The sequence below is a fragment of the Copidosoma floridanum genome, unplaced genomic scaffold (genome assembly GCF_036245765.1).
Source record: "Copidosoma floridanum isolate Cflo_tuat_1 unplaced genomic scaffold, Cflo_Japanese_pri ptg000001l, whole genome shotgun sequence".
NCBI classification, from domain to species: Eukaryota; Metazoa; Arthropoda; class Insecta; order Hymenoptera; family Encyrtidae; genus Copidosoma; species Copidosoma floridanum.
Window position 1 is genome coordinate 1,921,140 of NW_028321878.1, and position 26,980 is coordinate 1,948,119.

Consider the following 26,980-nt stretch of genomic DNA (forward strand, 5'->3'; position numbering starts at 1 on the left):
AATAAATTCTCAGTGAAATTTGCAAGAGTTAGAGGTTAAATTATCCATCACTTTAGTTTTTTTTTTTTAATTAAAAAACTGTGTCTAAGATAACTACAGCATGGTTATTTACTTAAACCTTGCATTTTTTTGCCATTAAAAAGTTACGTAAGTTGACTGCCAATATCGTATGTGTCGTACAACAGTAGTACGAATACAAGAGCAAAATACCACCTGACATGCTTTTTACTCCCAAAGCATGTTAAAAACTGCGTGGATACAACTCAGGAGTGTCAATATCGCGATTAACAAGAGTACTAGACAGTGCTGTCATCAACGAGTGTTTTTTTCGAAGAGAAAACATAAGCCTGTTTATTGTGTAATTATCTTACTCTTGAGCAACAAAAAACTCATTCTCCACAATAATTTGTTGAATAAGTTTTTCGAAATTTATTATTGTGCTTGTTTTTATTGAACTATTTGTGTGTTTTATCAAAAAGTGGTTCTAATTTGTTCATCATGCAGTCCTGTGTGACACATTTATCAGAGTTGGAATTAAATGACTTAATTTTGAAGGCAAAAGATTGGAACATCATTCATGGTAACATTTAATCAAGAGTTTTATATAATAAATTCTGAATATCCTGCTTTATTTTGTTTGTTTGTTTGTACCTAAGGATGCATAATGAGACCAAGGGAGAATTTCAGTTTGGATCAAGCACAAATATGTCCATTTTTACTCTTGCCCAGTTCATATCCAAAAGGAGAATTTCAAAAAGCTAAAGAGCTTCAATCAATGCTGAATGAATTAATGCACAAAGTAGCACATGATCATGAATTTCTGAGCAGTACTCTTAAAAAGTATGAATTTCCTATTTGCTTCCAATATGTTGAATACAATTATATGCAAGGCTAAATTTTTTGTAGTACCATTGAAGTGGATGATTTTACCAGAAAGCTCTTTGAAATTTATCAAACTGTTTATTTGGAAGGTTTTGCTCAGGTAATACAAATAACGTAACAAACATTTTAGGATACCTACTGTTGATTGACATATGTTTATTCTAGACTCTAAGTCTTGGACTGATAAGATCGGATTACATGCTACATGGCAGTGAAGGAGGTGAAATTAAGCAGGTAGAAATAAATATGATTTCAACTAGTTTTGCTGGTTTAGCAGGGATCAATTCCAATTATCAAAAGTAATTGTTCTACTTTCAGTTACACTACGTTAAATATTCTCAAACAAATGTGTATTATACTATTCGTTTACTAATTACAGGTTCATTTTAGAAGAATTAGGCTTCAAAAATAAACTGTCAAATGTAAGAACATTGGAAATTTCAATACAAAAAAAAAAAAAAAAATTACATTTGGAATATTAGAATTGATATTTTTGTTTCAATCAGATTCCGCAAAATGACCCTTCAAATGGATTCGGTAATGCTCTTGGACGAGCTTGGTCAACTTATAAAGAAAAATTTGCAGTATCTACAGTTGTACACAAGTGATAATTATTTACATTTGAATTACTTGAAAAGTATAATTTTATCACTTGTTCATGTTTTCACTTAATTTTTCAGGATTGTTATATTATTTATTGTTGAAGATGTTGTTTACAATTTGTTTGATCAAAGGGCAATAGAATTTTCAATAAACGAAAAATCTCCAGAAATAAAAGTTATCAGAAGGACTTTATCAGAGCTGGCTACTAAGGCTAGATTAGGATCAAAAAAAGAATTACTCGTGTAAATTATCTGTAAAATTTACATTTGGCATACTCGTTGATTTTATGATCATAATCATTATTTTTTGCAGTGAAGATTTTGAAGTTGCAGTAGCTTATTATCGTACTGGCTATCAGCTAGAGGCTTATCCTTCAGACAAAGAATGGGATGTGAGACTATTGATTGAGCGTTCTACAGCTATCAAGTGCCCTTCAATACATTATCATTTAGCTGGAACAAAAAAAGTATGAAAAAAGTTCTCTACTCATGAAAAAAATTTATGCTAACTTGCGTAACTTATAAAAAATTTTTATTCAGGTGCAACAGCAATTATCCGTACCTGGAGTCCTGGAAAGATTCTTGATAGATCAAGCTGTGATAAATAAAATTAAAGAAATATTCATGGGTCTTTATTCTTTAGACTTGGTAATTATTATTTACTCAAATGAATCTATTTAATATTGTATTTTTTTTCAACAAGATTGTCATAAAATAGGATGAAGATGGAGACAAAGCAGTTGCTGAGGCAATAAGTAATCCACAAAAATACGTCTTGAAACCCCAACGCGAAGGTGGTGGCTACAATATTTATGGAGATGAAATTAAAAGTCATCTGGAATCAATGAAAGGGTCGAAAGAACGCACTGCCTTTATACTTATGGAAAGAATTTACCCTCCGCTTCAGAAAAATTACTTGATTCGTGCTGGCAACAATGACGTAAGGTTGCAGGATTTTGTTTCCGAACTTGGAATCTATGGAGTACTGATGGGGTAAGCAACTTTTAAGCAAAATCGATAGTGAAATTTATTTATTTATTTTACTGCTGAATTTTAGGGATGAAACAGCTGTTTATTTAAATGGCGAAGTTGGACACGTTTTGCGAACAAAGCCATCCGCCTACAACGAAGGTGGTATAGTCTTTGGTGCTGGCGCAATCGACAATCCCTACCTCGTCGAGTAAAGATCACAAATGTGAGGTATAAAAAATTTGTTTAAATTTTCATATATAAGTTTATTTTATTTAACTTGATTTATCATCAGTGTTGATTAACTACTAAAGCAAAAAATGAAATGGGTTGTATATTTTTAAGTGTTAATAAAACAAGAGTTTTTTGAACTCATGATTAAACCGAGAAAATCAACATTCGAGAATCTCAAGCTCGTTATGCCACCCACGTTTCTACTTTGAAATTTCGCGTTTTGCGAAGGAACAGCGTCGATGCCGTGATTTTAAACGCACACTTTGATTTCGTATTCGGTGAGTGACCATCAGGTGAATTAATTTTTGGCGAACACTGACGTCATTGCTGTATTCTCATACATCAGTACGGAATAGGTTTAACAAGTCAGTTTTCACGCCAGCTGAATTCGTGAACTTTGAAAATAAGACCAAGGACTGATTTAATTCTTTTGTGCACGAAATGTTTACCAATGACATGAGTCACTGTCACAGGTAAATACGTGAACTGAATGGCAATGATTTCCATCAAGTCTCGATCATGCGCGAAATAGTTTTTTATTTTGGTTTCTAATATTATATCAACGTCTTTGGAAAAGAAAGTACTATTTCAAAATTTACTGGTAAACTTTATCTCGTGATCACTTCTTCGAATTTTCATCTTAATTTCTTTATTCAGCTTTTTTAAACAAGCGCTTTATCCAATTAATTCGTTTTTTTCCATTAAGTTATACCATACTGTTATCATTTTTATTTTAATAAACACGATTTTGACGCAAACGAATAATTGGAATATTCCTTTACAAAGCATACTTGCATACTTGTTGTAAAGCAAAACACTCACAAGAAAACTATTTCTTTTAAAATCTTTATTTGCAACGGTCAAATTCACAAAAAATTTTACACCTATATTTATTAAAGTTTTTGTCGGCATCGCATACAACTGAAAGAAAATAAAAACCAACAACCTTAATACACAGATATAACAACGTCTAGCTTGCACATTCAATTCTCCTCTCAATTCTAATAGTTATGGGAACTACGGGCTTCAGCATCATGTCAGCCTTTAGTTTGATGTCCTCAATTGCAAGAACGTCGTCCTTTTTGAGCACGTACTTTCGCACCACCGTCGCCAGCAACGCCTTCATGGCCATCATCGCGTACTTCACACCTACGAATTTTTAGTTATTTATAATTGGTGTAGGACTGATGGGCCGATTTTATCGAGGCCTTACCAAGACAATTTCTCGGGCCGGCGCTGAAGGGTATGAAGCAGTAAGGATGTCTTTTGGCGCACTCCTCCGGCAAAAACCTGTCGGGATCGAACTTCATCGGGTCCCTCCAGTACTCCGAGCTGCGGTGCGTCTTTATAATGCCCAGCACGACCGAGCTGCCCTTGGCCAGCGTGTGTTCCCCTATTTTGAACCAATTAAAAAAAATGAATAAATATGTTCTTCCCATTTGGTAGGGTATGGGCTTGCCTATGTTGAGGTCATCGGTGACGCGCCTGACGAGTAGTGATCCAATCGGGAATATCCTCATGGTCTCCTTGATCACGCGCTCCAGGTACTCCATGCGCTGGAGGTCCTCGTGCCTCACCGGGACACTACTCGGATCTGCGTATCCGTAGATTCCGCGAAGCTCCTCGTAAACTTTATCCTAATGAATTACAATCATCGAAGTTGAGAAGGCTTTGATCGAAGCCAACAATATATATACCTATATTATACTCGGATACTCACTTGAATTTCGGGGTACATGGCTAGCATGAGCATGACGAAGCAGTTGACCGTTGCTGTGGTATCGTTACCCTGAAACAACAATTATTTAAGGTATCCAAATGTATAGGTTCAAGTGTGCAGATGGTTTATGAATCATTAAAAATACTTGAATTAAATTTTTCATCTTCTCATGGTCGAAGGTGTCATTTTTAGACCAACGGTTATCTATAATAACCGGGTCAAGTTAAAAAAAAATCTCATTTCGTTTCTTGTGTTTTGATCTGCCAACTATGTCTGACTATTTACAACTTTTACCACTTACTGCAATCATCATCGTGTCTACTTCTTCTCGAAGCTCATCGTCTGTGAATTTAGTGCCTTCGTGTGATAATTCCATCAGCAGATCCAAAAAGGCTTTTCTGGTGACTGTGGGTGGTGCTATAAATTATGAATTTTGTTTAAAAAAACTCTTTTAAAATGATATGGATAAAACTGAAGATTTAACTTACTTGTTTCATTGTCTTCTTGGCTGGTGCCATTGGCTTTGCCATTTCCAACAAGTAGAGAGTTCTTTTTTTTGCGAATCACCTGGAAAATTAAAATCAATAGCTTTAAGAATATTCATTGATTATTATAAGTTAGAAAAACATGTGCGTACGTCATTGGTCAGGCCGTGGACGTGTTTGATGCAGTTGCGTTGCTCTTGCCAGAGTCTGGTACGCTTGAAAATAAAGTCTGGATGGAGCCATATATTAAAGATCCTCGAGAAGATTATCTGGAAAAGCCTGTAATAATTTATTTTTTATAATTTCAACCAAATTTAACTGAAAATTTCTCGCGCTATTTTTTACAAGTGCATATGCCACCACATATACCTGTTTGCCGATTTGACATAGGGTGACGATTTCTGCAACTGTGCTTTCGAAGATACGCCCATCGCAGTCTCTGCGGTGAATCGTAGAATTATGTTTTGTCACACTTTACTCTCAATAATTTTCAAACAAAAAGACAATTTAATTTTACAAGTACAAACCGCAGACGATGTCGAGAGTACATAGCGACACGTAATTGAATACATCGAATTCGCCTCCGTTGAGTTCGGCCTCCATTTCCTTGACCATAATTCCCGACTGGGCCGAAAAAACTTCGACAAACGACTCCAAAATTCGTTGATTGAAGGTCGGCATTATCAGTTTCCGGTGGATTCGCCATTTCGATGCTGATGGAACACAAAATTTTGACACCCGTTTATACATACATACATACATACATATATAACAAAATCTTTATTTTACGTGCACGTTTTTATTTTGTCATTCTGTAGTTGGGCTTATATTCCCTACGAGGAAGTTTATTGCTGTTTTCATTCATTTAAAAATTTCCCGTTGAATCATAACATGATAACGATGTAGAGTAAATTCGGAATTTCTTTTCTCTTACCGGATCGCGCTAAGCGGATGGTTAACAAGAATGGAACTTATTTATTCTTGAAAAATTCTGTAACCCAATTCGTATAATATCCACCCGATGTATCGTTAAAGCAAATTTATCTGCATCGAGGAAAATATAGCTTATCGATCCCAATACATTTTAGTTTATCACTAACGGTTATCTAGTGATTCACATCTCTAACAATATATATATAGATGTATGCATAGGTAATGTACCAAGTTGTACTACACATGCATAAAGCGTATAATATATACATGTATAAATTATATACGAGTACTTACCAGGTGCGGTGAAGAGTCCAGTTCCCAACCAAGGTTGAAATAACTCGTATAGTTCTTCTTTTTCGATTGTCTTTTGGCTCGAGAGTACTATCTGCGTTTTTCAAATTCATCCCAATTGTTATCGTTCGTGGGTTGGTTCATACATTGTTTTTGTGCAAAGAACCCCCCCCCCCTTTTTTTTCTTTAAGAGGTATTCCTCGATCAATTGCCAATCAAACGATCTTATTGCAATCTAAAGAGTCTGTTTTTTAAATATTTAAATAATTAAAAAAAAATTTTAAGTATGTAATTCGATCTTTTTAGAAATTTTTAAAAATTATTTTTGATTGTTTCATGTCTAATAATTAAATTTTGCTTCTCAATTCAGTCAACGTACAGTATAACACTCATTCTTTTCATTTGCCGTAATTTATGAATATACCTATCAATCAATGGTCAATTTTTGTTTTCTTGATACACATAAGTATAAAAAACAGGCAATAAACATTTAGATTGAGAATTGTTGAAAAATTTTAAATTTTACTGTCATATAGTATTTGAATGAAAAAGTTTGGAAAATGTTAAAAGTGTACCTTAAGTTGTTCGGGATCGTAGACCACGTAAAACAAGCGGCTGCCAAACCAAACGCGAAAAGGTGACGGATAAGTCTTGAGTAGCTGCCGAGCTGTATTCAAAATATCTGTAATGAAAAAAAATACGTCATGTATTACCAACTGTAATTTTAGCTCATTAACTATCGATTCGATTTTCCTTCCCCGAAATAAGTACATATGCATCACCATAATGCTCTTACAAGAAAAATGAAATTTCTGAATTTTATAATTTATAATTTTTATATTACCTTTTTCAAGTTACGAAAAGCCCGAACTATATGGAAACATTCAGGCCCGACTCTGAATATTTTTATTTTCGAAAACCCATGTGCATTAAATACATTTTTTTTTTTTTTTTTTCAAAACTTAAAAAAAAATAAAAGCCTTTTGTTCAAGCTGATGCTGCTACTAGCCACGTTTGAATCGTGGATCGCAATAACATTATAGCGACGTACTGGTCCACTCCGCAAGTAATACGAAACGGTCCGATCCAAGTTCCCAAAAATCAACCACTCGATTGTACGAAATCAATTGTCACGTTCAACTTGTGAGCGTAAAAACTTGTGGACACGACTAAAATGTCGTTTAAATTTTAGAAAATGTTTTTTGGCATTTCTGTACAGTGCAGAAAGGCTCGTAGTATATATTATTTTATCACGTTTATTCACATTTTTTGCAAAATATACCTTCCGTATTGCCGATGAATCGATGAGCACTTCCGATGCAAGGCCACGGGAATGGCCCCGGAATTTTCCAAGATGCTCTGAACAATCGAAAATTGCTGAGATAGTAGTAGATGCTGCAGCCAAGGAGGCTCGCGACCAAAAATTTTCCAATGAACACCAAACTTGCGAACACCACCATTTTTTGTCTTTTAATTATGTAGCGTTTTCTTCAACGAATACGACGAGTACACGGATCAATGGAATTTTGTTGAACAACGGGTCTTTTCTTCCAGAATCATTTCACAACTGGTTCGGGCAAAAAAACCATACGTTATCATACTTGTGATTGATTTTTTGTGTATATGTAGGTGGGGCAAAATTTTTGAATTTGTATACGCAGTCCACCAAGTTTACACGCTGTACCGGTGTTCTAATCACTTGTATAATATAACTTTCCTACTGTGTACAAGTTTACCTCCGCTTAAAAGAAGCGTTGAACTTACGAGGCTCTCGGAGCACAATATTTTTATAACATCACTCACGTCAGAACTTTGTGTATCGCATCCATGTAAAAATACATACACCGATGGACAGTCTGAGTCATTTTACGTGAGCCGCGGGTCGAAATATTGTGCTCTGCAAGGGATCGATCGTTGGGCTCGTGTGTAGTTCAACATTTTTTATTCAACTTTCAGCCGAGGTAAGTTATTTGAACACCGGTATCGGGCGCGTGTGGATATAAAAAAAAAAAATTTTATCCCGCATTGTATTGGGAAGTAAATCTTCCAACGCCTCGAGCGATATTCCTAACTCAAACTTTCGTGGCCTTTCTCGCGTTGCGCAAAATAATTCCATGCAATACGTACGCGAGAATCGGTAGTAGTGATCGGTCCTTGCCGGTACTCGCCCGAAACTCAACTGCGCCCGATTTCGTCGACGCGTGGCGTTTTATATGCTTCATGGATCCCACGTGGTAGCTCTTCCAATGTTGGCGAGCTCGCGAGACCTCTCCGTTGAGTTAATGCCAGCACGTGAGGATAAAGCAGCGGCTTTGGCTGAATAATAAATTGAAGCTTCAACTTCCCGATCGAGGAACCGTCTCGGAGTAGGCTAAAGAAAAACGTTTTGAAAATTAATGAATCGGCGTACAAACAAAAAAAAAAAAATTGCACTAAATTTTTTTTTTTTTTTTTTTAACGATACACTTGTTTGTTTGATTTGTAGTTTGTGAGCTGACGAGCGGTAAGTGTAAAGAATCGAAACTTGCCAATCTAGAGATATTTAGGAAAAAATTCGTTACTTCCAGTGGGGGGAGTGCAGGGGGACTCCCACGTAGCCTTGTGTACTATACCTACATCTAAAAATGCCCGTTTGGACTATCACAGAAAACTCATTTCTTTTCAACTGGCCAATACTCAAAGATCTGATTATAGGGATAGTACGATAAAAAGTAATTGAGTAAAAAAAAGTGTGTAAGTTTACGAAATTTGAAACTTTTTTTTTTTTTTTTGTACAGCATTGAAGTTGAGGGTCTTAAGAGCCACTTGCCAATCAGGAGCGTAATATTTGCGTTGATGTTATTTTCAAATGCCTTATGCAAAACAATTGATTTTAGCTGACACGAAATTTATGTCGGGACTTAAAATATACCGAAATATGTATATCGTTGGTATTGATAATCTAATCGCGTTGAAATTTCGTGAAAAATTCTCCGTGAATAGAGAAACAAGTGAATTCGCGGTAAGTTTTAACAACAAGAAAATTGATGGCATATTGCTTATTTGCAAATGGAGATTGAGGTTAAATATATCTGCAGGATTAGTCAGTTTTTTAAAAATCATTCTCATTGCATAATCAGCATCGCCAACATTAATTTATTTAACCTCCATTCTGGATTTTTCAAATAGGTTCGAGTATGGTTCACGATGTGGTGATTAAGATTTAAAAAAATATTTTATGTCAATATAAATATACTCCCACTTTTTCATTTAATTATTATTTCAAAAACTTAAAATCGATCGAAAACGTTGTTAATTTGAAAAGAAGATATTTTATTATTTTTTTGTACAAATTCATTGACTAAAAATTTCGGTTTCATGACTGGACATGCTGTGACCTCCGAACGCTCAGCCGGTGGACTCTCAATTACTGCAGGCACGTAGTACGATTTATAGTTGCGTCGTATAAAGAAGAAGACGGAGGGTAGTAAATTTTTTTGCGGTTTTTGAAAGTTTTTTTTCTTCACCGTTTTTCACTTGCGCTGTATACAAATCAGGGTCGCGTCTTCCTTCCGACGTTAAGCTTCTTATTTTCTTTAGTTGGGTCACAAAAATTTTACCATGAGTTTAAATATAAAATAATAAAACTATATTTTCAACTAGTCATTGCATCTTTGAATGTCCATAATTTTCTTAAGGAATTACAAGATGATACAATGTATCCAACGTTCCGGCTCTAAAATTTAGCGTCCATTAAATGAGCACGAAAAGTTAAAAAAAAAAATTTTTTTTTTTCTTGCGTAAACTCCTCGCTACCTTTATAAATTTGCTATCCAGTACAATTTGAATAAAATCCTAGCACATTATTCATAAAGTAACGGAAATAAGACACCGGCATGGCTCTCTAACCGAAATTCGAGGCTTTAAAAAATTTCAAAACTTCAAGTGGCCATATCTCCGTAAATAACGTAGATATCGTGGAAAGGACGATTATTTGTAATCACAAATTTTGGTAAAAATGAATAATTTTTATCCTTGCATAAAATCCTGGCTATCTTTGTAATTTTGCTGTTCCGCACATTATTCACGAAAAAAATGGCACACTGTGTATAACAAATCACGAATAAGTTACAGGTATGGTTCTGTAATCGAAATTAGACGCTTTTAAAAATTTCAAAACTTCAAGTGCCCATATCTCCGTAAATAACGTAGATATCGTGAAAAGGACGATTATTTGTGATCACAAATTTTGGTAAAAATGAATAATTTTTATCCTTGCATAAAATCCTGGCTATCTTTGTAATTTTGCTGTTCCGCACATTATTCACGAAAAAAATGGCACACTGTGTATAACAAATCACGAATGAGTTACAGCTATGGCTCTGAAATCGAAATTAGACGCTTTTAAAAATTTCAAAACTTCAAGTGCCCATATGTCCGTAAATAACGTAGATATCGTGAAAAGGACGGTAATTTGGCCCTTGGCCAGCGTGTGTTCCCCTATTTTGAACCAATTAAAAAAAATGAATAAATATGTTCTTCCCATTTGGTAGGGTATGGGCTTGCCTATGTTGAGGTCATCGGTGACGCGCCTGACGAGTAGTGATCCAATCGGGAATATCCTCATGGTCTCCTTGATCACGCGCTCCAGGTACTCCATGCGCTGGAGGTCCTCGTGCCTCACCGGGACACTACTCGGATCCGCGTATCCGTAGATTCCGCGAAGCTCCTCGTAAACTTTATCCTAATGAATTACAATCATCGAAGTAGAGAAGGCTTTGATCGAAGCCAACAATATATATACCTATATTATACTCGGATACTCACTTGAATTTCGGGGTACATGGCTAGCATGAGCATGACGAAGCAGTTGACCGTTGCTGTGGTGTCGTTACCCTGAAACAATTAAATATGATTAATTGCCTAAAGCTTTTATTGAAGTATATCCATACGGAACTTACTGCCATAATCATTGTATTGACTTCATCGCGGAGCTCCTCGTCAGTGAATTTATTGGATTATGACATCAGTAGATCCAAGAAAGCTTTCCTTTTACCTTTTAATGGCATTGAAGTTTAACAATTTTTATTAATGACCAAATCCCCATGGTCAAAAAAAAAAAAAAAAAAAAAAGAAGATTTTCCTAAAATCTTTTAATGTTGCGTGAAGCATTTTTTGCAAATTTTTTTTTTGAAAAGTTTTATGAAAAACTTATCAAAGATGAAAGAAAAAAAAAAAAAAAAAAATAGTGCTACACCGACACTTTGCACGCGCTAACTGTAAAAAATCGACCGACTTGTACCGCGATCATGTTCGAGCGCATAAGTGTTCCATTCATACTGACCAGGTGCCGTGAACAGTCCAGTCCCCATCCAAGGCCGTGAAAACTTGTACAGTTTATCCTTTTCTATAGTCTTTTGACTCAGGAAGATTGTCTGAGGAAGTAAAAGGGTGATGGTGATTAATTACGACTTAGAATTTTTTAGCATTTAGCCTTCATATTTACGCATGAATTCATTGTATCTTCTATTTTGAAATTTCTTTTTAAATAACAAACTGCATTTTTTTTTTCTATAGTTTTTTACGTACAGAAAATTTGATTATTTTTAACAATTCATAAGTATCGTGCAGTACTCAATTTGATCTCACAAATAATATGTGAAGTCATTACATACATTTGTTTGTTCATCTAATATTACTCGTACATTTACCAATAATTGTTTTTTTTCCTTGATGCACAACTGTGACATAAATAAGTCTGGAGTTGAAACAATAGATGATAAAAATTCGGATGGCAAAGGAGTTATCGGAATTTCGATGGCTGTTTTCGATTGACGTTTTAAAGTTATAACTATGGATACTCTCTGATTCATTTTATTCATATACATATCACGAATTTTCTCAAGCCCGTTTAATCAAGTTCCATGGAGCTCATCTATATTGCACTAAACTCGTACGTGAGTCGAATTTTTTCGACTCGGTCGTACTGTACAGTCTTTGATTTTAAAATAAAAAATTTTGAAAAATTTTGAAATTTAAAGTTTACCTTAAGTTGTTCGGGATCGTAGACCACGTAAAAGAAGCGGCTGCCAAACAAAACGCGGAAAGGTGACGGATAAGTCTTGAGTAGCTGCCGAGCTGTATTCAAAATATCTGTAATGAAAAGCGATTTCAACATGATGCGTTTATCTTTTCATATTTTTGTGTGTATTTCATCAAAAAAAAAAAAAAAAAAAAAAAAAAAAAAAAAAAAAAAAAAAAAAAAAAAAAAAAACATGACTCTAAAAAACAAGTCGTGTGAATAAATCAGTGAAAATATTATAGACGAGATGGTAGAGCGAAAATGGCGTGTGCAAATATTTAATCCTACCTTTTGTGCTGCCTATAAAGTAATGAGCACTTCCGATGCAAGGCCACGGGAATGGTCCCGGAACTTTCCAAGATTCCTTAAACAGTCGAAATTTCCTGAGATAATAGTAAATGCATCACCCAAGTAGGCTCGCCACCAAAAATATTGCGAGTAACGCTAAACTTGTGAGTGCCATTTTTGTTTGACTTTCGAGTTATGATGCCTGAAATAAAATAAAAATACATGGGCGAAATCGTGAAAGTTGTGGCTCAAAAAATATTTTGAGGTTTGGGGACAGTTATTGAGAGTGAGGCCGATAACGCAATTTTGTCACTTTTCAATCATTTCTGTGTTACGTCTCGAACTTAGTAGGTACCTATATACTGTTGAGAGAAATTTTATTTTTTGTATTTTTTTTTTAAATCGAATATTTACGACTAGAGTGGAAAACGTGTTCATACTATGACGTAAAAATTCAGTATTACGTTTAAATTTTTAGCAATGTTTTTACGGTGTGACAATGATTAATAAATTTAAATCAAATAATATCCATTATTAAAACAACATTTATTGCATAATTTCATAACTAGTCGGTGTATTATTTAAATTTATTTTAGAAAAGAGTCGAGAAACTCTATTTTTATTTTATGATAAAAATAAACCTTGACAATTTTAAATAGAATTACCATATCAACTAAGTTATGTAATCGTTAATAAAACGAAAAAAAGAGAAAATGAAAAAAAAAAAAAAAAAAATATTAAGAGATAGTTGTCGAAGTATTTACATATTTACAATCGAAAGCATTTTTTATTTAACCACATCGTTATTGAAGCTGATGAGTCCTATAGTCGTTAATGAAACGTAATACCGAGAAATATTTTCTGTTTATACATATGTATATATTTATTAAACAATATTGAGCAAAACAGTTGAAATCAAGGTTCGAGTATTATAAAAACAAAATAAATGAATGTAAAAACATACTTGAAATGATCCGAACAAGAAAAAATAATAAAAAAATCACAAATCCACTTGTTGCATGGACTAGGGGTAAATGACCCAATTACTGCGCACTGAAATTTTTGATTGTACTAAATTTTTCATTTCTCAATGTTTTTCGATGTAAATTGAACCAGTTTTACTTAATCTTTATCTGCAGCATCTTGTGCGATTAAAACGACAAACATTTTTCAGTTAAGCATTTTTTTTTTTTTTTTTTTAAATAATTGTTTTAGTGCTGATATCACTTGCTGGTATTACTGCGCACGGTTATAAAATTAGCACCAGTCGCTGCGCCCCCAATTACTGCGCGGGTATCTCCCTTAAGGTTTTCATGCTGAAGCCCTAGACCCAATTGCTGCGCACCAATCACTACGCACGACTACAAAGTTTTGTAAGTTAGATTCGTTTGGAGTCACTCAGTTAAACAATTATAAATGTCATGATGTAAAGTATGATTCTGGATTGAACGTTATATTAACGTCCGTACGTGTTACAATATATCCAAGCACCCAAATTTTTCAGTCTGTTTTTCTTATTTTCAGTTACCGTCGAGTGCGCAGTAATTGGGTCATTTACCCCTAATAACTTCCTGGCTTTTTTTGCGTTATACAGTCTAGTAGATCGAAATACTAATGTATAGTAATGACAATCGGTAGTAATAATCGATCCTCATCGGTGCTCGCACCAAACTCAACTGCGTCCAATTCCGTGCATGTTTGGCGTTTTATACTTCACAGCTCCTCTCTATTTTTCATCGGTAGGCCCACGAAACTTTGGAACAGTCCACAACAACAGATGGGGAAAAATGACAGGCTCGACATAAAGATTCTTGAAACATTTTTTATTTTCACCATTTTTTTTTTGTTTAATCATTTTTACAACGCGTATATTTTTAGTAAAGAACAAGCATGCGACTTTAACGACTTTACGTATATAAAATATCTCGTAAAGGCATTTAACCGATACAACTTTTTCATAAGCCGAGAAACAAATGGATTCGAACAAATAACTATATCAGCAATAATTACTTTACTAATTTGTTACTATCAGCTTATTATGCAGAATAGTAATTTTTAATTTAAGGTTTTGTTTCTTTCGGTATACTTGCACTTTACAGCAAATAACATTGTACATCGTAATCACACGTTTGTAATAACATTTTCCTCGCTGTTTTACTTATTTAAAGTAATAGATAAAACTTTAGCTTAACAATTAAGAATATATAAATTTGACGGTATCACACAATAGGTATATGTTTAAATTACGTATAAAACATATAGGCATAAAAAGTACTTGATAGTTGTGTGGGAATATTTTATCAGTGAGATTCAACGAGAAAACACAGTTAAAAATTTTCTAGGAGCGTCGCTACACGTTACTTCAAACATGTAGACACACGAAACGAGTGTAATTACCAGCATATACTTATGAACCTTTTTTTATACAAAATGTAACAATTATACGAGAACATTTGTTTGGGGTTAAAAAATTATTTACAACTTACATATATGTACACACCCGATGGATAAAATAAATCTTCGACGACGCTCCCGTTGACAAAGATTCTTGTCAACAATAAAAACTAGGGAAAAACAAATAAACATGAAAAAACCGAAATTACTTCGAAAGCGTATTTCATGGGATTCTTCGATAATGACAAATATTTCGCTCCACGTGAAAATTATACACGTCATCTTCAGCGTATCAAACGAGAATTGGTATCCTCCGGCTCGCCGTCCGAGACGTCTGCCAGCAGCTCCAGTGGTTTCTTCGCGTTGGACTTGTTAACCTTGAAAACGCAATCAACACGCTTTGAGAAAAAACCCATCCACACCGCGAAACAAGAAAAAATATGGATTACATTGACGACGAACCTTTGCGCTCGACATCGGATTCGCGTACTCGTGCTCCCCGGGTATCAAGATCGAGGTGCCCCCGGTAGCCGGCGAGCTGCCAACGCTCCTCCTCGGGAAGGCCGGATTCCGAAACCGTATACTGCAAACAAAGGAAAAAAAAAATAAAGCATCCAACAAGGGAGTCCAGCCAACGCGCAACCCACCTGAGATCCCGACTCTTGAAGAAGCCCGGCTTCTTCTTCCTCACGTAAAAGTAGACCGAGTAGAGCATCGCGAGGCCCACGAGCGTGAGGGCGATGACGAAAAAGGCCCCGGTCCCCCGGCCGGACCGGCCCTCGGAGACCCCGTCCCGAGCAACGCTGGCCTGGAGGGTGTTCCTGTCGGTGCCGCCGAGCAGCCGGAACCTCGCGTCGTTGGTCTTGGCTTCGAGGGCGAGCTCGTCGTCGGTGACGATGCCCGCGTCCCCGGGGCACTCGGTGCCGTTGTTCATCGCGGGAAAACCATCGCTGCAGATGCAGCTTGGCTGGCCTTTTGAGACAACGCAGAGGTGCTGGCAGCCCCGCGTCGCGCACCTGTCCTCGGTGTGGGGCTGCCGCGAGACCTGCGCCAAGGCGAACAACCGGCTCAAGTTGCTGCTGCTCACCACGAGCAGGTGGTAGACCGTGTTCCCGTAAAGCTGGTGCTTTCTCAGCACACCGCTCGTTTCGGCTTGCCAGTAGAGCGAATCCTCGAAGAAGTTCAGGCCTATGGGCTTGGACTGGGCGACAGACGCACACGTGTGTTTTACTTACGCGAGGATGAGGATAGATTTTTATGTGTATACCGATGGAAAGGATAGGTGCTCACCACAAGATCGGCTAGAATGGCCTTGCGGTTGTTGCCGTCAAAGTCGACGCACTCGACGCTGGCCAGGTAGTTGTCCGCCCAGTAGATCAGGGATCTCTGGTGGTCTATCGTCAGACCGGAGACTATGCCCAGGGTATCGTTGACTATGACTTTGATGTTGTTGCCCATCAGGTCGCTCCGCCTGATTTCACCCTTGGGCTTGTCGAACAGCACCTTCCACTCCACCTCGCCCCAAAAGAGGATTCTGCGAATTATAATTATTTTTGCTCCAACAAAATGGTACCAATTGCGGTGTATATAGGTAATGCGGTGTGGTTCTTACTCTTTTATCGGCTCTAGCGTGATCGCGGTCACGCGTGTTTTCGATCCTTTTATCCGCACGATTATCGCGGTTTTGTTCGCGTCCACGTTGCACGCCTGAAAACGCATCCGTGTATAATGTATACATGTATTATATGCATGACACCCACGTCGTGGATACAATACACGTACCTTTATCAGCGGCTCTCGCTGGTTGTCGAAGAAGTACACGTTGTTGGTGATCCAGTCCAGGGCCAGCATCTCCGGTCTGCCGACGCCGTCCGTCGCCGAGGTGATTTTCTTCGTGTCCACCTGTATCTTGTTGATTGTGCCCAGATTTTCTGATGATACACGCGCGCCATGTATATAGATACTTGATCGAGGATGGGAATAAAGAGAAAGGAAAAAAAAAAAACCTAAAATTATATGACTCACCGTTGCTCCAGTAAATTGTGTTCTCGCGCGAGTTTACGTCCAGACCGGTGATCTCGGTTCCGGGAAACTGGGCCACGACAGTCACCGACTTTTGCGCCAACGAAGGCGATATCGTTCTTATGTCGTCCTGCGTCGCTGTTATTATCTTCATGGGCGGTCCTGTGTTGCACAAAACGAAGAATAACATAATAAATACCACGTGACAAATGACACCATATTGTTAATCATAAAAAAAAAAAAGTGTTCTACAGAGGCGCATGAGAACAATATTCATCTATATATTCAATGTATTCGATTCGTAACGATTTTGAGAAAAATCCTTGGGAAGAAAAAATGAACAAAACACACCGGTAGCCTTGCAGGTGACCCGGTCGAGCTTGAGCGCGAAGCCCTCGAAGCAGGAGCAGGCGAACGAGCCGGGCTGGTTGTTGCAGATCTGGGGACACCCGTTGGCCTGGCACTCGTCGATATCGCGGCAGGACTTGCCATCGGCTTCGAGCTCGTAGCCGCTCCGGCAACTGCAGACCGGACCCACGGGCGTCTTGTGGCACACGTTGTCGCACGTGTTGGTCTCGCAAGCCTTGTCTGAACATTTATTTATTTGTTTACCACTTGTACAATGAGATTAAAAAAAAGTTTTTTTTTTTTTTTTTTTTAATAATAAGTAAAGAAAAGGGACGAAGCATCTACCACATTGGTCACCCTCGTCGCTGCCGTCGACGCAGTGCTGCTTCCCGTCGCATATCTTGTCGAGGTCGAGACAGTAGCCGGTGATGCAGGCGAATTGCCCGGTTGGACAGTCGCGCCGCGACGTGGACGTTGCCGTGGCCACGGGCTTCGCGCAGCTGGACTCGTCCGAGTTGTCGCCACAATCCTGCGAATCGAACAATTATTCACATAAAGTCATTTCGATCGACGATTAAATTCAATCAATAGGGAATATCAATTTGAAGCAGTCAAATGGAAGTGTGTGTAGTATATCATGTACACAGGGAACTTTTGTGTTAAACATGAGAATCGTCCGGCTACATTTGTTGGCTTCATGTCCAATGGTAAAAAAAAATGTATAGACCACTATTGAAAAAAATTCATGATCTGCATTACTTCACGCGTTAATCCAACAAATGAAAAATGTAGCGATGTTGATCGAAGGAAAGGAAAAAAAAAAAAAAACAAAAGAGTCGTTTGAACTCAGTACTCACGTCCATGTGATCGCAGGCCCACTCGATCGGTATGCATTTGCCGTTGGTGCAGCTAAACTGCGTCTCTGGCAGGCAGCTGCCGCAGCCCATCTCGTCGTCAAGCTCGGGACAATCGGCGCGCCCGTTGCACCTTATTTCATGATTAATCATTTGAAAATTGTACTACAATGCTGGTGAAAAACGCACGTGCGGCAAAGTAGAGGGGGGGGGAGCATTTACATTGTACGCGTTATGGTGTATTGTATGTAATTAATAGCCGATAAAATGACCAAAAGCATCGGGTGCTGTTTCGACGACAAACAGCCATCGCAGGGCACCATATGTACTACCCACTGCAGTCGAAAATATGACAATGAGCTCAAAAATAATAACGAAAGTACCAAATAATTTTTCATTTAAAACATCCGTATTTTAAAAGTAAGGCTTGAAAAGAACGGAAAATAAACGACATGATGAGAAAAAAAGTACACTTGGGTTAATCTACAGATCGGTAGCGAATCAAGGGATAATCCTTAAAACTAATGTATACATCGTAACTGTTTCACACTGACCTCCACAACTCGGGTATGCAGGTCGAGCTGTTCTTGCACTTGTAATGGTCGTCCTTCGTACAGAAGAGGGCGTCGTATTTTTTGCTCTCCGGGCAGTCCTCCTCGTCCGAATTGTCGTCGCAATCGTCAACGCTGTTGCACCTAATCGAAATTTCAAAGTTGCTGGTCATTCGGGTGATAAATTTTTTTTGTTGTTCCTTCGTTCGAATTTCCGAATACGTTCACTTTTCGTTCATTTCACGAGCGATAATTTGTACGCCCCCTTTGTAAAATTTAAAAGATCCTCGTGGGAGGTGTTACCTGAGCAGCTCGTCTATGCACCTGCCGTTCCTGCAGCTAAACATCGAGAGACCGCACGCGGTTGGCCTGCAACTCTCGTGCTCGTCCGAGCCGTCGGTGCAGTCGAATTGCCCGTCGCACTCCCAATTTCGCGGTATGCACAGGCCCGAGCTGCACCTGAACGAGTGATCGTCGCAGGCGTGACCGGCGCAATCCTCCTCGTCCGAGTAATCGGTACAATCGGGCATACCGTTGCAGACAAGGTACTAACGATATTTTAAATTTAAATCATACGAAATGAATTATTAAAAAACAAACAAAAAAACTGTCCTTTGGATTACCTTGGAGATGCAGGCGCCGTTGTGGCATCGATGCTCGTCTAACGTAAAAACATTCCATTAACAATTATCAACAAGGACAACGGTATTTAGCTTGAAGAAGAAAGCGCGTAATGTATAATATATGCATATACTCACCGGTGGTGCAGGTGTGGTTCTCGCAGTTGTTCTCGTCGGAGTGATCGGCGCAATCGTAGACCGAGTCGCATCGGCTGGTCGTCTTGATGCACTCGCCGCTCAAACAGGCAAACTCGTCGCTCCGGCACGCCGACTCGACGCTCGTTTTGCAATCCTGCTCGTCCTCGTCGTACGGGCAATCGCTCATCCCGTTACACCTGTCGCACATACATTCATACACATATCGTTCGCCCCGTCCAATCATACACATATACGGTTATTTTTTACCTCTCTTTTTTCGGGATGCAAACTTTGCTGCGCTCGCACCTGAACTCGTTCTCCGCGCACGTCGTTTTCTCCTTGCACGTGTTCATGTCTGAGTTTATCAGCATGCCGGCCGGACAGGCGCACAACTGTCAACATTCGCAAAATCATAAATATATATATGCTCCAAGGATAATGTGCGAGGAAAAAAAAAAATACCATACCCTTGAGGTCGAATTGGTGACGAGGCATATGTGGGAGCAGCCCCCGTTGTTCTTGTGGCAGGGGTGCGACTGCTCGCTGTTCAACCCATCGATCGTCTGCAAGTGCAAAACGTCCAGGTCGTCCGCGACCTCTGCAACACGCATACAGTTCCAAAAAAAAACACAAAAAAACAGTTGCAACAAGTCACGGATTCTACAAGTATCTGGGAAACTCACGCAGGAGCATGCCCTTGTTACCGGGCACGATCATCTTCTTGTTGGCCCAACTGAGCCGGTGGACCTTCCGCGAGGTCCAAAATACTTCGCTGTCAAGCACCGCGATGCTCATGGGCGACGTGAGCCCCGTACGGAACAGTTGCCTGAATTGCCCTGGACGACACGATAGACGGGAAAAAGAGTGGGATGTAAAATAATAAATCATTATAAGGACATTCGGGTAATACAGGAAGACACGCCAACCTTTGGTATCGATGCTCTCGATGCGGCCGGCGCCCTCGTCCGCCCAGTAGACGCGCTTCGTGTCCGCGTCGTAGGTCAGCGAGATCGTCGGGCCAACGAGGCCGTTCTCGACCATGTGGCTCCTCGAGCCCAGCCCGTTCATCTGCACCCTGTCTATGTGGTACTCGTCGTTAGCCTTGAACACGACGAACATTATGCTGGAACATGAAGATGGACAATCGGCACTTGTACGTCCAACCAACCATATATTATTTATAAACAAACAAATAAACTGACCCGTCCTCTGGAATGAGAGTGAGAGAGTATGGCTTTTGGGTGTAAGAGAACTCGGTCCTCTGGCCGGTGGTCAAACTGTAGACCTCGATCTTCTTGTGGAAGGTGTTGCTCAGGTATATATTGTTGCCCAAGTGGTCGAACGCGATGCTGCCTATTATACCGTTTACCGAGAGCTCTATGTGACTTACTGTCCCCGAGTGCGGGTTGTACCGAAATATCGACTGGTTGATCTCGTTTATCGCGATTATCGAGTCTGAAATCGCCACAAGGATGTATAATTGTTTTTTGTTGTTTTTTGGGGCAAATAAAACAAAAAGATGAATAAAAAGAGAAACCGGTAAGCGAGTCGTAGGTCATGGCACCGATGGGATCCGACGTGACGCTGGCGTGCATCCTCGGCCGGCCGAGCAGCTCGTGATAATAGTCGATCATCGTACTGCCCGCGGCTATTCTGATGTGCCTCCGCTTCGCCGAGTCTACAAATGTGACCAAAGTTTGGATTATATTTTAACCCGCCTTTCTCCATACAAGTATCCAAATTGGACACGAGCGTACCTTTGCACGTGCGCTTGTCTTCGTTGAGCTCCTTGTCCAAGGTGCAGGCGCAGGTGTGGTTTTTTCCCCCGGAGCCCAGGAGACACAGCTGGGAGCAAGAGCTGTTGGCGCAAGGATTCTCCAACTACGAGGACAACGAGTTAATTTTTTTTTTTTTTTCGATAAGTAACACAATACGGGGGGGGGGGGTTGTAGCACCTTGGCTTTCAGGGTCGAGTGGTAGATGTGGATGCCGTAGAGGGTCTCGTTCTTCTGGAAGAGCGTGTTAAAGTCCTTGCCGGTGAACTTGTTGCACGAGTGAATGCTGTTGGTGCTCCAGTCGGTCCAGTACAATCGGTTCTCGAAAATGGCGATCGAGTAAGGATGCTTGGCCATGTCCTGCAGTACCGTCTGAAACACACATAAAGACGTTGGGCGCACATCACCAAGTGAGTGTATTGTATAGGTATATATACTCACTCTCCGATCGTGGCCGTCGAGGGAGACCGATTCGATGACTTTGAGCTTGGCGTCGACCCAGTAGAGCCGCTTGCCCGGGTAGTCGATGGTCAAGCCGTTCGGCCAGCCGATCTTCTCGGTTATCAGAAACTCGCGGCTCGAGCCGTCCATGTGCCCGACCGAGATGTGCGGCTTGTCGCCCCAATCGCTCCAAAACAACGACCTGCAATCACATTGCATATGCACAATCGATATACCCGATCGTCACTTGGAAACGCGCGGATTTTTACCCGTTGGACGGCATGAGCGCTATGCCACGTGGTTTTTCCGTCGCCTCGGTTATGATGACCGTGCAATAGGTGCCGTCGTTGCTGCAGACCCCAATGTGCTTGTACATGCTGTCGGTGAAGTAAATGTTGCCCGTTATCCAGTCGACGGCTATGTCCTCCGGGCAACCGAGACCTAAACGGTGACAGTTACATGGCCAATGAATTCATTCGAATTTCAATGTGGATTGTTTTTGTGAAAAACAGCGGTTTGTGTGTACCGGCGGTGACGAGGACCTCCCGCTTCGAGCCGTCCTCGAGGCTGCGAAAAATGGCCTCGTCGCCCAATTGGATGTCCGACCAGTAGACAAAGTGCGAGTCCAGCGAGACACCGACCACGTGCTGAAGGTCCTCGGCTATCGAAAAGTAGATCTCCGAGTCGAGGTAAAACGCCCGTATCGACGTCTTTGACGCAAAGACCATGAGCGCCTCCCCGGCTGTACATACGTTGGTTTTTTTTTTTTTTTTTTTATCATCATCTCGGACGCATTTATATATTTACGGACCTTTTTTTTTTTTTGAGGGATAATCACAAATAATGATAATAATGTACTTCGTTCATTCATGCGTATATTGCGTGCGCTCGGTGTGTACGTTGTTTATGTAACGGTTCGTAGTGCGTTGTAGACGTATCGGAAAATGTAGCGTGCGCCTTCGGCTTATCTCGCGCTAGGAAGTCGAAAGAGCAAAATCCATTGAATCGACCTTGTTTTCGTAATGTAAGTATATTGTGTACATTTACGAAACCAATGAGAAACATCATATATAATGGATTTCGTAACGATACGAATATATCTGTGAAAACTAGGCGCAACATTTGGTGAAAAAAAAAAAAAAAAGCTCATTTTCCAATCCTCGTACGTGGCGTGGTACCATGATTCAGCTTCCGACGTTTGATCGATGCAACCACTCGAGTAAAATGTGTGTCAGTCCAGCGCAATCGTATATATACCGATAGTCATGCTATTTTATATGTATATACACCAACTTCGCGCGTAACGCGCCAAGTGCATTATATTTATAGCGAGAGGCCGAATAAGCATTGTACGTTGCATGCGCCGCGCAAGCCGTTTGTTGGTAAATAACGCGATAAGTGGGTATTTTTCAAGAACTTTTTTTTTCGTACACCGCACGGCACGTTGTATACGTGTGCACTAATTATTATCTGGCTCTTGATACAATGTTGTTTGTGTGTTTCAACCAACTTTTTGCACTTTGACGCGTATGTCCATGCAAGAAAAAGCACAATCGTTCCCCGCCCCCTTCCGCAGTAAACCTTACCCTTTACTAAAGAAAAAAAAAAAAAAGAAGAAAAAAAAAAGGTAAAATCCATCAGTTACTCTCAGCCTTGCAGGTCTTGTTGTCCTCGAGCCTGGTGTAGCCCGCGTCGCACTGGCACTCGTACGAGCCGTTGTTATTGCGGCAGACCTGGTCGCAAACGCCAAACTCCAAACACTCGTTCACGTCTGCCGGCGTTGCGTGCGTACGCAACAGGTATATCGTTTGTCGCCCCAAAAAAAAATAAAGCACAACACATGCAATCGTTAGATGATCAACAGTATATAGTACCTTCGCTGAAATTGGAGTGGCGGAGCAGCGCCTGGACGCGGAGGAGCCGAAGGACCGCGAGAAAAAGGACGAAGCCATTGCCGTTCATGGTACGAGGAAGTTGTTTTGCGCCGATAATATAAAATGCGCGAGGGTTTATAACGATTGTTACTTCACGCGGAGGTACGGTCGCGCGACTGCCGCGGAACGCGCGTTTCGTTGCAACGCTCTCTTCTTCTTCTTCTTCTTCTTCTTCTTATCTGCCCCGGCCTTTTTTCAAAGATTATGATGTACGCGCTCCGGAGCTGCAGCGAGAGACGATGACGTCGGGTTTTTAATTTTTTTTTCCTCCCTTCCCGAACAGCGAGAGCGGGCATATAATGTATACGTTGTTGCAACAACTGGTGCACGAGAAAATCGCGAGTAAAATGTGGACGATGTCGGGTGGGATAACGGAAAGAGAGAGAAAAGTAATTGACTCACCCTCGCAAACGTTTTTCTTGTTAAGGACGAAACCCGGGCGGCAGGAGCACTGCGAGCCCCTGGGCGTGGGCGAGCAAACGTGCGAGCAAAACCCCACGGTCGGGTGGGAGCAGTAAGCTTTAGCTGCGAAACGCATGGAAATGTTAAGTACGTCGATATATACGTAAATATAACGTATAAAATATAGGTAAAGTATATTCGGTATTTCCGAGTTCTCACCTCTCGCGCACTGGGCCGGACCTTCGTCCGAGTTGTCGCCGCAGTTGTTTACACCGTCGCAAACGCTGGCCAACGATATGCAGCGCTTGTTGTCGCACAGGTACTTGCCGATCGTGTTGTTGCAATTCTCCGGTAGAATCGGTAAACTATCTGTCATAAAATTACACTCTCGGCCGGTTTATTTCTTTCTTTTTCATACGTATGTATACCTATATGGTGCGTAAAACACATCACTTACCGCAATCGAGCTCGTCGCTGCCGTCCGCGCAATCCTTCATACCGTCGCAGATCCTTTATACACATACGTATACGCATATACAGGAATGAGAAATCAATACGTTATTTTAATTGATATAATATAAGCTAGAGTTCCGTGATGGCTTAATCTTACCACTTTCGGCTGATACACTGGCCGCTGCTGCATTTGAACTCTTTGCAGGTTTTCTGAGGAAAAATATACATAATTTCATCGCTTCTGCATGATGATGATAAAATGAGGGAGAAATAGCACGAGAGAGAGTATACTAGTACTCACGTTGACGTAGCAGCCGTCGTACTCGTCGCTCGCGTCGAGGCAGTCCTTTTTGCCGTCGCAAAAATCATCGAGATCGATGCAATGGGCCTTATCTCCGCACTGCCACTCGCTTGATTTGCACTTTTCCACGAATTTCTGCAAACACGTTGTTTGTTTTTCTTTCAATTAAAATAACAACAACGACCCTTATTTTGATGTAAAAAAAAAAAAAAAAAAAAAAAAAAAAGTATATTCTAAAAAAAGGGGGAAGACGATACTGATGATGTGCGTACCGGCTTGGGTCTGGGCTTGCAGTGAAGCTCGTCCGACTTGTCGCCGCAATCGTCTTCCCCGTCGCAGACGAACGATTTCGATATGCACCTGTCGTTCTTGCACTTGAAGTGCGGCTCGATGCACGGGACGCTACCTGCTGGAACAATCACCCGAAATCGGTAAAAAAAAAAAAAAAAAAAAAAAAAAGGAAACCAAAGCTCATTATTTTTCCTTGTTTTGTTGCGTATTTTGTATAGCTTACCACGCGCCACTCCGATGCAGACGCAAGCGATCCCGAGCGAGAAAAGCGCCAAAAGCTGCCTCTGCATGTTCTGCAATATAGACAAACGAGAAAATAATAAATAAATTTAAAAATCCAACGTACACTTTTGGTTTGAATATTCATCCGTGTCAATGTTCAACATTTGGCCGATGACGGCGGGTGCAATTGTGTGTACGAGTATTAAGTATACATATATAGGGTACGTGTATATCACGAGTGTTGGCTTCCTGCGGCGAGATAGCGTAGACACGATGGCGATGGGGGTATAAGTAATATACACATTGTAGAAGGAAGCGGAGCTACCGATGTCCGTGCGGGAGGCGAATGACTCCTTGTAGTCTCATACAATCATGCAATGCAGTATAGGTATATATATATATTATTTGTCCCTTCCGAGGTGCAAGCACGTCGCACTCGGGAGGAGGACACTTTCTTTTTTCTCGACTCGATTACTTATTCGCTCTTTCGATCGGCAGCTAATTGACGCAAGTTCGGACAAATCATGCAGTTATCACAACGCGCATCGTATTTATCGGTTGGTAAGCGTTAATTGAGTGCTCGTGTGTATGAGTACACGTACGTGGGTTTATTGGGAGAAACGAGCACTGCGGTGATTTGTACATTATAAAGTTATTGCTTCGGAAAGGGGAGGGGAGTTTCGGCTGCCGTATATGCGCCGAAAACCGGACGTCCCCGTCTAATCCGATGAATTGGCTTTGCCGGCGCATCGATGTCCAACGACCGATTTATGCACCTTTTTTTTTTTTTTTCACGCGATAACAAAAAAAATAAAAGTAAAATAAAACAGTGGATCAACTCACACCAACTTTGTTTCATCACATAATTATTCAAAAACCAAAGCACGACACTTTGCGGAACGATATACCAGCGTGTGTGTAACTTTGAAACTTTTGGTCGTTACAAACGCGCGTGACGGTGAAGCAAAAACAAAAAACAAAAATAACAACAATAACGATAAAATAATAAAAAAAAGCAATGAAGAAAAAGACGGGACGAAGGCTCCGGCACCCGACTCCTCTCGCGGCTCTGCTGTTGATGCGACTACAACAACGCGTTCGTATATTACATTGTAATGTGCGCCCCTTTTTCTCTGGATCGTATATACGTATACATGTACATGTGTGTGTATCGCTTTGGCTCCGCGACGACGCTAGATTGGTGGTGAACAACACAACACACGGGTAGAGATAAATACGTGCACTTATACAATTTAAAGCTCGCCGGGCGCTCTTTTAACGTTTACGCGCGGGGGGCCCCCCCTACCCCTTCTTACGTTTTTTTATTTTTTTCTCCGCATCTATCCGTGCATCGTCTCTCTTTTCTCTCGAGTTTCGATGTCTACTCTTCTACATTGCGTACACTTTTATTGTTGGGCCTATACTTACGTACCCCCCTCGACACGCGACGATGCAGGAAGAGCGAACAACGATAAAGAGCCCCTACATCCATGTGTACCCATATTTTTTGGTGATTATTCGTTATCATTATCACTATTATTATTTCTATACTAGCGTTATCAAGTGTCGCGAGCTTTCGAGAGGAACCAAAGCGACATACGAGATTATCGCTCGAGATCGTTAAAGGGACGCGAAATTTTCCGGCTCTCGTTGAACGTATACAATATATGTATATATTCTTACGCTCATCGGTGTATATCCGTATACATTGCAACACTTTGACGGTATTTATAACATTAGAACATTTATGCACACGAAGTTATTTCTAT

The 26,980-nt window shown here is 40.2% G+C and overlaps 4 protein-coding genes across 7 annotated transcripts in view; 1 reads left to right on the plus strand and 3 right to left on the minus strand.

Annotated features, from left to right (window-relative positions):
* Nucleotides 1-26,980, plus strand: part of LOC106636272 (glutathione synthetase) — a 29,810-nt gene that overhangs the window by 733 nt on the left and 2,097 nt on the right. The window contains exons 1-12 of one of the 4 annotated variants that reach the window (XM_089594162.1): nucleotides 164-580; nucleotides 657-840; nucleotides 907-982; nucleotides 1,048-1,181; nucleotides 1,262-1,304; nucleotides 1,389-1,486; nucleotides 1,563-1,727; nucleotides 1,798-1,951; nucleotides 2,025-2,132; nucleotides 2,203-2,477; nucleotides 2,542-2,684; nucleotides 9,508-9,567. In XM_089594162.1, coding sequence (XP_089450288.1) covers nucleotides 499-580; nucleotides 657-840; nucleotides 907-982; nucleotides 1,048-1,181; nucleotides 1,262-1,304; nucleotides 1,389-1,486; nucleotides 1,563-1,727; nucleotides 1,798-1,951; nucleotides 2,025-2,132; nucleotides 2,203-2,477; nucleotides 2,542-2,668 — 1,446 coding nt within the window. In that variant the 5' untranslated portion in view covers nucleotides 164-498 and the 3' untranslated portion in view covers nucleotides 2,669-2,684; nucleotides 9,508-9,567. Of the gene's footprint in view, nucleotides 1-163; nucleotides 581-656; nucleotides 841-906; nucleotides 983-1,047; nucleotides 1,182-1,261; nucleotides 1,305-1,388; nucleotides 1,487-1,562; nucleotides 1,728-1,797; nucleotides 1,952-2,024; nucleotides 2,133-2,202; nucleotides 2,478-2,541; nucleotides 2,922-9,507; nucleotides 9,568-26,980 lie in introns of those variants that run through there. The other 3 variants (XM_014348629.2, XM_089594153.1, XM_089594159.1) reach the window with 3 other exon arrangements.
* Nucleotides 3,526-12,640, minus strand: LOC106636242 (cytochrome P450 4C1-like). The gene is given in 12 exon segments (XM_089594148.1): nucleotides 3,526-3,836; nucleotides 3,901-4,080; nucleotides 4,147-4,324; nucleotides 4,408-4,476; nucleotides 4,709-4,824; nucleotides 4,896-4,974; nucleotides 5,045-5,171; nucleotides 5,262-5,331; nucleotides 5,420-5,605; nucleotides 11,440-11,530; nucleotides 12,142-12,248; nucleotides 12,466-12,640. Coding segments are annotated over 12 exon segments (1,557 nt in total). The 3' UTR covers nucleotides 3,526-3,657.
* LOC106636198 (cytochrome P450 4C1-like) lies at nucleotides 10,453-11,062 on the minus strand. Its single transcript, XM_089598515.1, has 4 exons — nucleotides 11,057-11,062; nucleotides 10,923-10,991; nucleotides 10,662-10,839; nucleotides 10,453-10,595 (listed from the first exon to the last, which is right to left on the minus strand). Exons 1-4 carry the CDS (start codon nucleotides 11,060-11,062, stop codon nucleotides 10,453-10,455), a joined length of 396 nt encoding a protein of 131 aa, XP_089454641.1.
* Nucleotides 14,320-25,279, minus strand: yl (Putative vitellogenin receptor yl). Its single transcript, XM_089588636.1, has 33 exons — nucleotides 25,213-25,279; nucleotides 24,971-25,104; nucleotides 24,699-24,833; nucleotides 24,555-24,607; nucleotides 24,402-24,454; nucleotides 24,164-24,313; nucleotides 23,945-24,067; nucleotides 23,254-23,379; nucleotides 22,135-22,350; nucleotides 21,878-22,049; nucleotides 21,609-21,810; nucleotides 21,348-21,539; nucleotides 21,150-21,273; nucleotides 20,930-21,070; nucleotides 20,595-20,847; nucleotides 20,319-20,515; nucleotides 20,076-20,228; nucleotides 19,860-19,990; nucleotides 19,660-19,784; nucleotides 19,393-19,589; nucleotides 19,258-19,295; nucleotides 18,938-19,182; nucleotides 18,638-18,778; nucleotides 18,087-18,216; nucleotides 17,575-17,758; nucleotides 17,233-17,469; nucleotides 16,885-17,043; nucleotides 16,642-16,790; nucleotides 16,472-16,566; nucleotides 16,150-16,393; nucleotides 15,507-16,060; nucleotides 15,322-15,442; nucleotides 14,320-15,236 (listed from the first exon to the last, which is right to left on the minus strand). Exons 1-33 carry the CDS (start codon nucleotides 25,277-25,279, stop codon nucleotides 15,144-15,146), a joined length of 5,334 nt encoding a protein of 1,777 aa, XP_089444762.1. The 3' UTR covers nucleotides 14,320-15,143.

What these genes read in the sequence shown, in the direction of transcription:
- yl (XM_089588636.1), bottom strand. Translation starts at nt 25,279, where the DNA reads ATGCAGAGGCAGCTTTTGGCGCTTTTCTCGCTCGGGATCGCTTGCGTC. An exon ending in ACGACGGCTGCTACGTCAAC is followed by an intron (nt 24,608 to 24,698) that starts GTGAGTACTAGT and finishes ATTTTTCCTCAG; the next exon opens with AAAACCTGCAAAGAGTTCAA. An exon ending in GACCTACGACTCGCTTACCG is followed by an intron (nt 20,848 to 20,929) that starts GTTTCTCTTTTT and finishes TGGCGATTTCAG; the next exon opens with ACTCGATAATCGCGATAAAC.
- LOC106636198 (XM_089598515.1), bottom strand. An exon ending in CCATGTACCCCGAAATTCAA is followed by an intron (nt 10,840 to 10,922) that starts GTGAGTATCCGA and finishes GTAATTCATTAG; the next exon opens with GATAAAGTTTACGAGGAGCT. An exon ending in CACCGATGACCTCAACATAG is followed by an intron (nt 10,596 to 10,661) that starts GCAAGCCCATAC and finishes GGTTCAAAATAG; the next exon opens with GGGAACACACGCTGGCCAAG.